The sequence below is a fragment of the Marmota monax genome, unplaced genomic scaffold (genome assembly GCF_021218885.2).
Source record: "Marmota monax isolate L192 unplaced genomic scaffold, Marmota_monax_Labrador192_F-V1.1 WCK01_AAM20220418_F8-fsc00043, whole genome shotgun sequence".
Classification (NCBI taxonomy): domain Eukaryota; kingdom Metazoa; phylum Chordata; class Mammalia; order Rodentia; family Sciuridae; genus Marmota; species Marmota monax.
This window is the reverse complement of record NW_026691982.1, coordinates 9121975-9136895: the sequence shown is the minus strand read 5'-3', so window position 1 is coordinate 9136895 and position 14921 is coordinate 9121975. Positions and strand designations below refer to the sequence as shown.

The window sequence follows — 14921 nt, the reverse complement described above, 5'->3', positions numbered from 1 at the left end:
GTTTAAGATTTACCTTAAATATAATCTTTTAAGAATTTGGAAAAAATTGGGTGTGCTAACAGTTGGGAGTTTTTAAAATTGATAGTTTGTGCAGGCAGATAAGGAGATAGTATCTTTTTATCTACTATGAACAGATGGCACCTAATGCAATTAGTATTTATTCCTTTAGTAGAGGCTGAGTAAAATATCAAACGGCTAGTAAAGCCTGGCGTGTTGGCACACATCTATAGTCACAGTGGCTCCAGAGGCTGAGAAAGGAGAGTCACAGTGCAAAGCCAGCCTCAGCAACTTACGGAGGCTTTAAGCAACTTAGTGAGACCCTGTCTCAGGGTAAAAAAGGCTGGGGATGTTGCTAAGTGGTTAAACACCCCTGGGTTCAGCCTCTGGCTTAAAAAAAAAAAAAGAAGGCTCCTAGTAGAAACTTCATTATTTAAAATTTTTCTTTAGCATGTAATCATAGTAACAAAGAAGTAATTGTTCTATTTTTCTTCCCTCTCCCTGAAATTGTATACCTTATTTAAATATCACTCACTTGGTTTATTTACACTTGTTTTACTACTATCTTCAAGGAGTTCTTTTTAACCCTTGAGATTAATATGTGTAGTTATTGTGAAGTTTTTCAAAAGATATGATTCAGATTTTTAATTGTGTTATTAATAGTAAGTTAATCATTTTTAAAAATTTATTTTCCCAATGCTAGTCTTTTAATGAAAACATCTCAGAAGTTTCATATTGAAATCATAAGTCCTTGCGTGTGTTTGGTCTAGTGCTTTGTGTCTTAAAAGCATTGATGTTGAAGTTTTTATGTTTATTTTTTAACACAATATGATGCTGCTCCCCAGTTTTATTTCTCTGGGTTTTCTTTTAAAAAGAAGTACTTTTCTTTTACAGCATAGTTTCATGCAGTATAAACTTTTTAAATAAAGGAATCTGAGCAATATCATAATTTTGGCTAAATATAGGCTAAAATGTCATTTGCTTATGTCATAACAGGTTTTTTTTTTTTTCATGAAATTGGGGCATAGCATTAGCAGTTTGTAAGTCTTCAGATGCTGCTTTTTTATTTTTAAACATAGTAACTAATTAAATTGCTCCTTTCTTCCTTCTATGTGTGATCCTGATTCTGCTGGACTTTCTGCTGAACTTCATGACACCACCACTTGGGATTTTGCCAATTTTTCTTGTCACTTTTTTTTGGTGTGTTACAAATGGACTTCATATTTCTTATGTGGTATTATAGCACAATGATAGATTTCCCCAAGGACCGCCATCCCAAATGGGCTCACCTATGGGGAATAGAACAGGTTCTGAAACACCTCAAGCACCAATGAGTGGTGTAGGTCCTGTGAGTGGTGGTCCTGGTGGCTTTGGTAGAGGAAATCAAGGGGGCAACTTTGAAGGTCCTAATAAGCGTCGTAGATATTAAACATTCTTTCATTCCTGGCTATTTAGAAAAAAAAATTTCAGTGGTATGCCTTTACACTTTTATCTGTTACCTAAAATAGTTTTATTGTTAATGTATGTAGACATAAACTTTTTCTTTTGTAAGATTTGAGGTTTTTGTATTTTTCTTTATTCATAAGCTTTGTAGATTAGAATGGTAATGATGATGCTCATCATTGTGAATGTTAAAATGTATTTGTGACTTAGCTAAATATAACTATGCCATAGTACTGTGAAATCTATGTAGTTACTTAATCTCAATAAAGAAATCATATTGGATCATTTAAAAATGTTATTGGTGGTATTCTCTTATGGTTTTACTAAACTTTGCTGTAACAGTAATAGTTTGGTTGCTTCAACTAATCCCAGCCGTTTAAAAAGTGAAAATGATTTTGCTTTTTCGTCTGTGCACATAGTCCTGAAGATAGAGAAGCTTAGTGGAAGCTAATGTCAATAAAGGGGAGATGGAGCAGTGTATCTGGGGATGGTGGGCATGCATTTAATTTGTATAAACCATTGCTGTTCTGTGAAATCGGACTTGCTGCCTATATTTCATACAGATTCTGAATATTCACATACTCTGAGAAGTTTAAGGGTATCTTTGTCCTGTGGGTTTTTTTTCCCCCAAAAAATAAATCTTTTGAATCTTGAAAAAAACTGTTTGAAAGTAAATCTCTTCTGCTTATAAAATAACATAGTTTTAATCTTGTCTGCCAACCTCTATTTGCTGTCAAATCTAGGTCTTACCCAATTATATACGTAGTATTAAATTTTTAAAAAAGATTCAGTACTGTTGGATTGGCAGTTAATGAGGGTTTTTTCTGTGTGATTTTGTGGTTGACTAGGTTTCTTGAGAACATTGGTATTAAAAAGATGACTTAATTGTTGAAAATATTTTCCTATAGTTTCACTTTCCTATAAAATTTGTTTGTCATCCAGGACTCTCTGTTTCCAAGGAATATAGTTTCACATGTTGATTTTTAAAAACCGAGAATTAACTTAAAAGTGGTGATAGCCTCTGATTAACTCCCTCATCCTTCAGATACCTATTTTGAATTTTGATTTTCAATATTTGGAAGAAACTGATTTTATCACATTAATGTTTATCTCAAAACAAACTCATAGCTATATTTAAAAATTTGTATATTGGTCATGTTTATTTAAAATTACATTAAGGAACTTACATTAAGGAACTTCCTGTTTAATTTAAACTACAAATCTAATTCACCACCCACTGATGACAGCAGTTGTTTCTCACATAACATTTCATTGTATATATGTATATCAGACTTTTACCACCTTTCTGAAAAATAATTTGCTGTTTTTAGGTAAAGAGTATGTAAATCATGCCTTTTATTTTTCCCATGATGTCAGTTTTTGGTAGAGGGCATATTTTAGAAAGAAATAATCTTAGTTAACTTAAAATCTTCCATAAAAGCAGTTGGTTGTAAAGCATAATTAAGGCTTATTCTGTTGTACCAGATAATGTTTTATCTGCAGTATTTCTTATTATATATTTTTGTAGTCAGAACAGTGTGTTTGGAATTATTATCTAAAACTTGGAATATTCACAAGCTTTTTTTGGGCAGTTCTTTGAAAACAATTAGAAAATAATAGTCAAAAGACTACTAGTTTTACTAGTTTTCTTGAGTGTAAGGTGGCAGAGAGTAGAATTTGTTTTAATTTGTGATACTAACTTGGATGTGAGGACTTTTAAAATTAATTACAGTTTTAAGTGATATTTATCGCACTTAAGTCTACCTTTCATATAACGTGTTTATTTAATCCTCCAGTAATTTTTAGCATTGTATTTCATTCAAAACTGAATTCAGATTGGGAGAAACTTGTTACTTTGATGTTAATACCAAGCTACCTTTTGCCAAGGCTGTGAAGTTCTGTATGATTCGTTCAAGAACATTTGAAAGCCAGTGCACAAAGATTTCTTAATCTCCTGAACATCCTAGTGTCCGGGCTCAACTCTGGCTCCAAGAACAGAGTTCTACACAGCTTTTCCCCTGCATCAAGAAAATCCTTGTTCCAGTACTTACCAAGTTTATCCTGGGAACAGTCAGCTTCTGAGTGACAGTCAAGTGGAGCATCTCTGAACTCCTAGTTATTCAGTTGTTAGTGTTTTTGTATAGTTAAACAACTTCATGGCTGGTAATTCAATATTTTTTCTTGTGAATTAGTATACCAAGGAACACTTTTTTGAATGTCATTTACATAAAAGTGGTAGATATAAAAATGAAGAGAAAATTCAATAGTGTTAGCTTTCTAAATAAGTATGAAGTTGTCTTATGCTATCATTTTTTTCCATAAAAAGATTAATGTGAAATAATTATAATAATCACAGTCGGGTTTTTTGCGGAGGGGGGGTGTATGTGTGTGTGTGTGATGATTTTAAGTACCAATTTTAAAGTCTGCGGGATTTAGGTTTCATATGCTTTCTGTAGTTAAAATGTGTAAAATAAATGTACTTTGATTTTTCTAATTCTTTTATTCTAGCAGTGTATTTTTTTGGAATTTCCCCCATTTTTGTTCATTTTGAAAGCAAATGAATTGATGTTCTTGACAGATGTTGCTTTTAAAGTAGTTTGGTTTACTGATATTTCATAGATATAATTTGTTATTCCGTGAGTTTAAAATTTTTTTTTTTCTTAGATCAGTGCTGAGCATTAAGTCAAAGAGATTAAATATTTGTTTTTAATTCTACAATAGTATATTAGGGGAAATAATCCATAATTGTTGTTTAATGGAAATTATCAACAAGGACAAAAACTTTGGCTCTTGTTTTGCAAACAGTAAATTATACTTTTATGATTTATTAAAACATGCTTTTTAAATATTTCAGTAGCTTTCTCTTTATGCATGAAGTGTAATAATTGATAAATATCACTATGAATGACTAAAAGTCACTAGTTCATGGTGGTTGACAGTTACAATATACATTCTGAATGAGAAAGAAGACAAATGTGTGATTGAAATGATGAGTTGTGAAAGAATGCAGTTGAAAGAATGTGATCGAAGTGTGGAAAAAGATTTAAAAGGATTGAAATTTAATGTCAAATGGTACTAGTCAAAAATAGAAGGGCCATGTCATTTTGAAAACAACAGAGGACGTAGTTTCGTGGGGAGAGACTGATATTTAAATGTTTTTTGTATAAGAGTTTTGTCGCAATATCTAATATGATTTTCAGAGGATTGCAGTGATTTTAAAAATCGAATCTCTTACTTTCAAGAATAAAACGATGAATTCTTGTTTATTAGACCCAGTAGTAAATATTTTACGGTATTCACTTTCTGATTAGATTGTTTGTAGTCATGGGCTTTTGGCGGGAGAAGAGAATACAAATACCTCAAAAGCTGGTTTATGTTACTTCTGCTGTAATTTCAATACCTAGCTGTTGAAAGTGAGGACATTTTTAAGGCCAGTTTCATACCAAAGAATACTGATCTCCATATATCAAAGCAAAAAGTGCATTTCTTAAGTTATATATACCAGCATAGGTTTATTTTATCATAAAATGCTCATATAATTAAATAAATTAGCAGTCCCCTTATACTTTTATAGAAGAGCATTGTCTCATTTTCATAAGCCTTTATAACTTAATATTTAACAATAGGAAATAATTGTCTTATGTTCCCTTTACATATTTTCCAAAGTTGTATAAAACAAAACATGCATACAATTGTTTCACAGTTGACCTTCTGATCAAGTAGTTTAGATTCTAACACTGAAATAACAAAAAATTGCAGAAATTTCTGTGTCAGGTCTTTAAAATCTGGATTTATATGTTACATATTTCCTTTTAAAACTATCAAAAGTGGTATTTTATGTGTTGTAAAAAACATTTTGAGGGTTTTGTTGTTGTTTCCTGGTAACTAAATAACAATATTAATTATTGAAGTTTGAAACTTCAGAAAATATTTAAAGGCTCTACCATAGTGCTGTGTTATCTAAGCATTTTATTTGCCCTTTTTGTCCTTTTTTTAGTACCTGTTTAGTTTATAATACCTATAAAAGACCTCTTTGTTGAACTTATTTGGTTATATTTTTATTTTGGCATGTGTTTTCTATATTTTGATTTGTCTTTGGAGAAACAAAAGCTTATTATTTCTGGGTTGAAGTTATTAAAATTCTTAACATGATGTAGCCAGAGTTCATGTATATACATTTGGAGAGAATTCAAATATATTGTTTTATTACTTGAAGCACCATTATTGTTACCAACTCTTCCTCTGCAGCAAATACTTTATTTTGTTGATTCTAAAAGAAGTCCAAATCATAATTGTTTTTCAATTTCTTTTTCTGGGTTAAAGAAATGAGCTTTAGAAGTAATGGTGTTCAGCTTGTTAGTGTCTATAAAATTTTACTTATCTCTTGCAGGTATATATTCACCCAGATTTCATGTTATACCCTTCACACCCAAAGTTAAAGTAGAATTAGTAGAAGTAGGAAGAATTAAGTGGAAGTTTACTTGTTTGAACATATGAATTTTTTCCCTTTTTAAAAATATTCCCCATATTTTAAAATAATTTAGTTGAATTTTTTTTTTTTTGGTTATTCCTTAAATACAGGACCCTGCCTTATATTGACAGCAATGTAAGTGGACCTCGAATTTCTTAAATACTATATGTAAGTGGTTTGTTGTTTGTGGTGAAGACTTTAAAATTGATAATTATATGTATTTTTTCTAGTTCTTAGACAACTTCACATTTTCATTTTATATTTGTATTGTGCATCTCTTTGTATGTGAGCTACTGTCAAAAATTTCATAGCCACAATCAAGTTTTGTATTTTTCCCTGGATCTCTGAGGTATACTTTTCATGTTTTAGGTTCTTTTATAGAAAAAGACATTAATGTTTGTCAACTGACCAGGCTTTTGTGAATATGAATGAGATTTTGTGTATGTTTTTGGATTTTATAAGAACTATGTAAATATAATCCTTTGCCTTATTATTTGTGCCATGTTTGGACTATGAGTTACCTGCCTTTTTATTTTTATATGACTATTCAAATAATTTATTTTTGCGAGTTATCTCAAGTTTGGAAGTGCAGAAAACATCTTATTGTACATTTGTTAGAGTAATTGTTCATTTTTTCTTCAGAGTATTTGCACATTACTAGATAACATAAACCAATATCAAATTTGAGATGTTCCTTAGTTAAATATGGTGGTTAGTGTTTTTATGTAATGAGAAAAACTAAACTGAATCTCACATAGTCATTCTGTAAATTCTGTCCTTTCTGGTGTTAGAGACAATCCCAGTAATTTGCTCTGTAGTATTTCGCATATTTTAATTTTTTGAGCTAATTAGAACTTTGTGCATATTCGCAGACTTGACTATTTTATACATTGGCATAACTTTGGTGTCAGTTTAGCAAACTGAAAATGACTGGAGCAATCATCTAGAAAATCATATTTTTTAATCATATAGGATTTATGGGGAGCTATGCCATTTAGAATTTTGCCTTGAGCATTGATTTATTGTAGTAGTTTGTATTCAGAGGTTGTACTATATGTGTTGGGCACTTATGTAGACTTACAGTACAAAAGTGGAAGAAATTCATTCTCTAAATTAAGGAAAGCAGCCACAGACATTGTTCTAAAGTGGTGGTTATCAAAACTTAAGCATGCTGTAGAACCACCTGGGAGGCCCATTAAAAAAAAAAAAAAATCTCTGGCCTCTCCACTCCAAAGTTTCTGATTCAGTAGGGCAGAGGTGGAACCAAAGCATGTGCATTTCACAAGTTCCCAGGAGATGTTGATGCTTGTAGAGAAAGAAAAAGAAATAAGAAAAGAAAAGGCATAGTAGCATTTTTTGACAGTGTTGTTTTGCTGTTATACTTTACTGTTCTAGTACATTGTAGGTTGTTAGAATCCTTGGCCAGTCATTGAGACAATCAATCTAAAACACCACCCAAACATTTCCACTTGTTGCCAGTTGAAAAACACTGCAAAGGTTCATTATTTTTGACTAAGAAATGTACTAGCTACTAAGTGCCCCATAATATATGATGTGTGTTTCTTAATGATTTTTGCAAGTAGGGTTTTATTGTTAGGCTTACAAACTCAGTTATTCTAAGAAATACAGAAAATATTTTGAAAATTTTATAAAATAAAAGACTTTCACTAAGCTGATTTTCATCTGTCCATATAATTATCAAAGACAAGACAGTGTAACAATCTTGTTTTTATACCAGTATTTTTGGACATGCTTATGCCTGATGGGAGAAGGTGCTAGAATGATACCATTTTTATGGATTAAAATGATTGCTTGACTTTTACTTTGTGTGAGTTTTTCTTTTACTTTTCTAGATTAAAGATAAAATATTATTTCTTAAGCATATTTACATCATAAGCATATCAAACATTTCACTTGCTTTGTAGCTTCATTCTTTGTAGTTGGTTTAGAAAGTAATCCTCATTACAGTTCAGTAGGTGGACATCTTTTAATAATTTAATGGTAAAAATTTATAGCCCTGTGAGAAAAATTTGTGGCAATATACATCTGTGTGTGTTTTTAATGTTTATTCAAAATTATGTAGTATCTTTAAAAATTAAATTGGCCCATAATGAGAACACATAGTTGTTATAATGGAAAATATTTTCTTCCCTAAAATTGTAACTATAAAAACAATAACCAATTTTGAGCCTTTCAGTGTATTGGTTGATTACCTTTGGCAAATATAATCTTAAGATCTGTACGGGAAATACTAAAAAAGTATTGCTAATTGTGATCCAGATGTTACCTGGGTATCTCTCTGGTCCAAGGCCACCCTAGCATAGATTTATCATCTCTTGATTTTTTCCCAGGAAATGTACATTGATAAAACAACTTCTTCTTTTTTTGCATTAGGGATTGAACTCGGGGGCACTTAACCAGCCCTTTTAAAAAATATTTTATTAGAGACAGACTCTTGATGAGTTGGTTAGAGCCTCAGTAAGTTGCTGAGGCTGGGTTTGAAGTCGCAATCCTCCTGCATCAACCTCCCAAGTTGCTGGGATTATAGGCATGAACCTCTGCATCTGGTGATAAAACATTTTGTAAAGTAATGATGGGTTTAGCACTGTGAAGGATCATTTATTTGTAACCAAGAAAGTCATCCCATCTGCCTTTTTATTTATTAACATTGTGCCAACACACACCCTGTTTTATCTTTCTGTTCAGTAGTCAGATTCCATGCAGTTTGCAAGCCCAGGACCAAGATGCTAGGCCACTTCTAGTGAAGGGGGTGGTGGCTTATTAGCCTATTTTCCAAATGAGTAATTTTCATGCAGGCTAAGTGAGAAAAAGCATTTAAAAAAATTATGTAGGTAGTAGATTACTTAACATGTTTTTCACACTGAATAATCAAATCATTTATAAATTCTGTGACACTAAAATGATTTAAAGCCCTACAAAACTCAGTGCTTACCTTTACTTTTATGCACACGAATGCAGGAACAAATGGTAAACGTTAAAAATGAAATTGCCTTGAATTTTCTACTTGACATCCTGTAAATTACTGAACTCTGATTTAGCATATGGTTCTTTCCTCTACCTCCTTGCATATTTACCAGCCCCACTATTATCTCACTCTAAAGCTGTAAGAATTTTAGATTATATTTGATCTGTTACTGGTTTTTAGATTTATGCATGATGATAAATTGAGGAAAATTAAATTTTTTTAAGTTGTATATTGTGCCACATTGACCTTTATCTTGTGCCATTATATTTAAAAAAAAATAGTATGGGGAAGATCAAAAGTTTTGGGAAACTGACAAGCTTGGGAGTTTAGAAGTGGGAAATAGAATATAGAAAATGGATATTCACATTTTTAGTTTCTGCTGTGAGATATGATGTTTTTAGTGTATGTATTATTTAGGTTAGAGGTAAGGTAAACTAAAGATTTGGGAGTTCATTCTGTTTAAACCTAAGAGTTGATGAAACATTTCTTATATTGGTGAAAATGCAGATTGATCTTTGAAATTATTTTGGAATTACCTGACTCTGGAAGAACACTACCTGTCACAACCAGTTTCTAATTCCTTTTTCTTACAGGTCTTATTTATATGAGCAATGATACACTTGTTAAGTATTAGGAACATTTGAAAGTCTTATTTAAATACACAGATGCTATATTGACAGTTGCTATATTTCTTGATGACTGGGTATGCTGGATACAACTGTGAACCCAGTGGGCTAGCCTTTTGCCCTAATTTGTGTTGTAGACCTAGAAGAGCAAATAAAGTGGAAGTGTTTTACCTAGTGTAATCTTACCAGTATTATCTCAAGCATTGAACATACTTTTGGGTATATGAATCTACTTTTGAATCTTCAGTTTTACATAATCCAAATACAAATATAAGTATTTCTGAAGAAAGTTCATCTGAATTGGATGTGGAAAGCCATAGTATAAAGACTAGAATGTAAAACAGAGATCTCTAACTCATATACTTGCCTGTTAAAATGATAATATTTGATGCTTGATGGAATAGGCTATTAAGCTAATTTCACCTTTTAGTTTTTATATCTCCTTTTAATGTGGTGTCCAGGAAAATTAAAATTGCATGTCTTCAGTTATTTTTCTTCAGTACAGTGTTGGTCTAGAGGAGTAACTTTGTCAAAGTCTTATTGCTTCCTTTCATGATTGTAATACCAGAATCCCATTGTACAGTCATTATATAATTCATTTATTATTATCTTTAAAAATGAATAATGTTGGGTTGTACATTTACCACTTAGTTATAATTAAACGATGTTTTCCCTACTGTAGGAAAGGAATTTGACCTCCCAGGTTTTAGGAAGTCAGTTGTATATGTTAATGTTTACACTCTACAGTTTTCATTTTTTGTGCTAGGGGTCAAACCCAGGGCCTCCAGCATATCAGGCATGTGCCCTACCACGGAGTATACCTCTGACTCCTTTTCACTTTTATTCTTTTCTTTTGTGTTTATTATCTACTTGATAATATCCATAAAATATTCTAGCAAATTTAATACCTGAAAACTTGTGACAGTCAAGATTTCTCTAATACTTGTGTGAGGTTATCTGTTCATTTAGAATATTAGACCTAAAAGAGTAGGTAACCTTACCTACCATATAGCGATTTATTCTCATTTAGTAGCAAGTCATTATTAAATGTTTGCTTGGTGGATGAGTAACACCAGTTGTATGACAGACATGGTGTTTATTAATAATGTAAAAATGCACAGAATAAGGCCCCCTGCTCTCTTGGAATTTGAAGTTTAATGGATATAAGTAGACTTGTAAGTTAACAGTATATTAATAAAACGCATAGAAAATGCTCTGAAAACTAAGATGCACATATTCATTTATTTGGGGGAGACTGCATCAGGATGATAACGTTTTAGCAGCTCTTAAAGGTGAGTAAATACTTGCCAATTGTAGCTTTTTGGACGGGTAGTGGTCAAAAGAGCTAATGGCAGTTAACAGAGACCCTGAACAGGTAATGAGAAGATGTCTTAGGAAGTGAGGCTGGAGTGGTAGAGAACAAACAAGAAGTAAAGTTTAGAGGCCAAGGATGCAGTTCAAAGATAGAAATGTGTGCTTTGTATGCATAAGACTATATGTTTAATTGCCAGCGTGTGTGCGCACACAGACATACATGCACGTGGAAAGTTGGAATAAGATTGTTATTGATCCAAGTTTAGGTTTTTATCTTTCAGATGACTGGGAGTCAGTGTAGATATTTTAAGTTTTAGAGTGACTGGATCAATAATAATGATGTAGAAAGCAGATGGACTGCATTGATCACTTACCTATCTCCCAACATTTCTATGATATTCCAAAGGATATTTAGAGGCAATGAGGACTGTGCACATTCCAGATATATATAATTAAGAGAGGGCGAATTTAACTGGGACTAGTTATTGGGATGAAGGAGGCAAGTGTTCTAGTAGTTTCTAGTTTGAAAGATGAGAGGGTACTAACAACAGCAAAGGTAAGTGTTTTCAGGATTGGTAGTAAAGGGAGATAGCCCTTAAGTAAAAATGAAGGTGTAATCTATGGATTAATGTTTTGGATTTGAGTGCTCCTAGGTGGTTGAAATTATAAACACTAGAAAACCTCTGCCTGGTAAATAAATAGTATTCTCGTGGCACCATCTATCACTGAAGGTGATGACTACAATTCTCCTTCTTAGCCATTCTGTTTTTTGTTTTTTTTTTTTTCATTTGCTCTTGCAATTTACTGGCACAAAATATCTAATGCATCCTTTTAAAACAACAACCACATCCTGGTCCTATCACTGAATTATGTCTCCAACCCTTTTTGATTTTATTTTGAGACAGTATTTCACTAATTGGCCCAGGCTGGTCTTAAACTTGTGATCCTCCTGCCTCAGACTTCTAAGTCGCTAGGAATTATAGGCATGCACCATCTTGCCCATTATCCCTTTGCTTTTTCAAATGTAGTAGCTTTCTATCTGAATTAAAACCAAATTGTATTGTAGGGCTTTATTTAACCCCCCAAGTCTACCTTTTTAACACTGTCTACATTCCCTGACCCTTGCTCACAAAATCTAAGGTGATTCTTCCCTCTTCCAGATACTTTTTAATGATTTTTAAAATATATTTTTAGTTGTAGGTGAACACAATACCCAGATACTTTTTAATGTATTTTAAAAATATATTTTTAGTTGTAGGTGAACACAATACCTTTATTTAATTTATTTATATGTGATGCTGAGGGGGCTGGGGTTGTGGCTCAAGTGGTAGCGCGCTTGCCTGGCACGTGTGAGGCACTGGGTTCGATCCTCAGCACCACATAAAAATAAAATAAAGGTATTGTGCCCACCTAAAACTAAAATAAATATATGTGATGCTGAGGATACAACCCAGTGCCTCACATGTGCTAGGCAAGTGCTCTACACTGATCCACAACCCCAGCCCTCTTTCAGTTATTTTCATAGGTCTCTTCCCAACAGAATTTCATGTCACCTCTTTTCATTCATGTCACTTCATCAGCATATGATACTTATTTGTGCCTACATTTTGTCTTCATTAGTATTCATACACAATGCTTGTCATTAAGTAGATTGCCCTCTGTGTCCATGAGACCCATAGTTGTGGGTTTAAGCAAACTCAAATTGAAATGTATATTGAACATGGATAAATATTTTGTTATTGTTCCCTACACAATACATTATAATAGCTGTTCATATAGCATTTACACTAATAGTAACTATAAGTAACTCAAGATGGAAGTATAGGAGGAATATGTGTAGGTTTTATGAAATTCTTTTTTAAAAAAATATTTATTGCTGGGGATGTGGCTCAAGCGGTAGCGCGCTTGCCTGGCATGCGTGCGGCCTGGGTTCGATCCTCAGCACCACATGCAAAACAAAGATGTGTCCGCCGAGAACTAAAAAATATTTATTTTTTTTTAGGTGTAGATGGACACAACACAATACCTTTATTTTTATGTGGTGCTGAGGATCGAACCTGGGTCCCGTCCATGCTAGGCAAGCGCTCTACGGCTGAGCCACAATCCCAGCCCTGGTTTTATGAAATTCTATACTGTTTATTAAGGGACTTGACCATCCATCCATTTTGGTATCCGAGGGGTTTCCTAGAACCAGTCCCCTGAGAATTCCAAAGAATGGCTGTATTTCTTTTTTTTTAAACTGGCGATTGAGCCCAAGAGTACTTAGTCTCTGAGTAACACCTGTAGCCCTTTTAAAATATTTTATTTGCTAAATTGATGAGTCCGGCTTTAAACTTGTGATCCTCTTGCCTCAGCCTCCCAAGCCTCTTAAAGGCATGTGCCACCACAATGTTTTTTTGTGTTTTTTTTCTCTTTTTTCTTTAAATATGGAAGGCTTCCCGAATTTGTGTCATTCTGGCACAGGGGCCATGCTACTCTTTTTGTATTGTTTCAGTATTATGTGTACTGCTGAAGTGAGCACGAATGGCTGTTTCTTAAACTGATCTGAGGAAATTTTCAGGAGAAAAAAATGGAGTAATGACCTAGATTGAAAGAGTAGAGTTTTTTGATGTTGTTTTTTGTATTTGTTTTTTAGCTGTAGTTGGACACAATACCTTTATTTATTTATTTTTATGTGGTGCTGAGGATCGAACCCAGGGCCTCACAAGTGCTAGGCGAGCGCTCTACTGGTGAGCCACAGTCCCAGCCCTATGAGTAGAGTTAATGTAACAGTTTGTGTGGATGAGAATCCCACATTTATTTATTCAACAAATATTTAATGAGCCTTTTTGTCTCAGCCTATGTGTATAATAGTTAAGAAAATGGAATTGGGCTTCATCTTTAAGTTTGAAGTTTAGTGGGTGACAAATGGGAAGAAAGTCTATAAAGACAACTTCACCATTGCTTTGGAGGGTCAGAGCAAGAAGAGCCAGCCAAGAATGTGAGTAAACCAAGTTTTGAATAAAATTTGGCTAAAAAGAAGAGCCACCACCATGCTGTCTTAGCAAAAAAAGGAAAGAAAAATACAAAATTGGGGTGAAAGATGAGAATCAAGACATCTTGCTCAAAGGATGGAGATTGGGTGAGGTTGGCAATATGGCAGAAGACAAATTTTTAACATTTGAAATAAAATGTGAAACCAAAATCATAGCCTATGTTCTGTGTATTAACTCTACCAAATATGTGCGTATTGGATCCACAGATACGAAGACCAAAGGACCTAGAAGTAAGTTTAAAAGACCAACATAAAGTCTCTCCAGGAAACTGGCCTTTTTTTCTAATTGATAATAAAATGAAAGCTACTGGTTTTATAAGTTTATATATTTTCCTTTCATATCTTCTCTTGATACTTATTGAAGAGAGGATTGAAACCAACTGAAGTGCAAAGGTTGGCTTCTTGAAACAACTAGTCAGTAAATACTCAGAAAGGCTTTCTAGTAAATTGCAACTTGAAGTCATTGATGAGTTCATCTATATAGACTTCCTGTAGGCGAGGATTATACAGACTTTTGTGTATAGCAGTGGCCTAATTATGTTAAATTTCTAGTAATTTGTAACTTTAACATGACAAAGTTGTTTAGATTTCTGGAAGAAATAATTCAGTAAAAGTCGTATATTCCGAAGGAGTACCTAATTCTCTTGCCAGGTTTGGATAAATTAGTTGGGTATTGTTACCAAAGCAGATTTAAAAGCTATCTTACAAATATAAGGGGAGAGCACATAATTCATAGTTCTCAAAACATTTCTCTGAATTGGTCTTTTGTGTTAATAGTCCCTATTTAAGAGTAAATTATTCAGGTATTTTCAAGTGTTTGTAAAGATCACCAGGTTCCCTTCTGTTCCCTTCTGTTTTCGGTTGCTTACTGCCTTTATCACGATCTTTTGAGTTTATTACTAACCAGTTTGACGAACTTTGAGGATTTTAAAAATTACCTGTGGCATACACATTGCTTGCTTTTCTGGATTGCTTTTGTAATTATGATTTTAAATATTTCCAGAAGAGACATCAAATTAACATTTTTCTTAATTGTATAGTAGACATTCT

The 14921-nt window shown here is 33.0% G+C and overlaps 1 protein-coding gene and 1 pseudogene across 3 annotated transcripts in view; one reads left to right on the top strand and one right to left on the bottom strand.

Annotated features, from left to right (window-relative positions):
- Positions 1 to 14921, top strand: part of Pspc1 (paraspeckle component 1) — a 94721-nt gene that overhangs the window by 64947 nt on the left and 14853 nt on the right. Inside the window, exon 9 of one of the 3 annotated variants that reach the window (XM_046447481.2) lies at positions 1241 to 14024. The exons of the other annotated variants lie outside the window; for them this stretch is intronic. Within the exon in view, the coding sequence (XP_046303437.1) occupies positions 1241 to 1426 (186 nt within the window). The 3' untranslated portion in view covers positions 1427 to 14024. Of the gene's footprint in view, positions 1 to 1240; positions 14025 to 14921 lie in introns of those variants that run through there. 3 annotated transcript variants of the gene reach the window in all.
- Positions 13258 to 13358, bottom strand: LOC124095329 (U6 spliceosomal RNA; annotated as a pseudogene).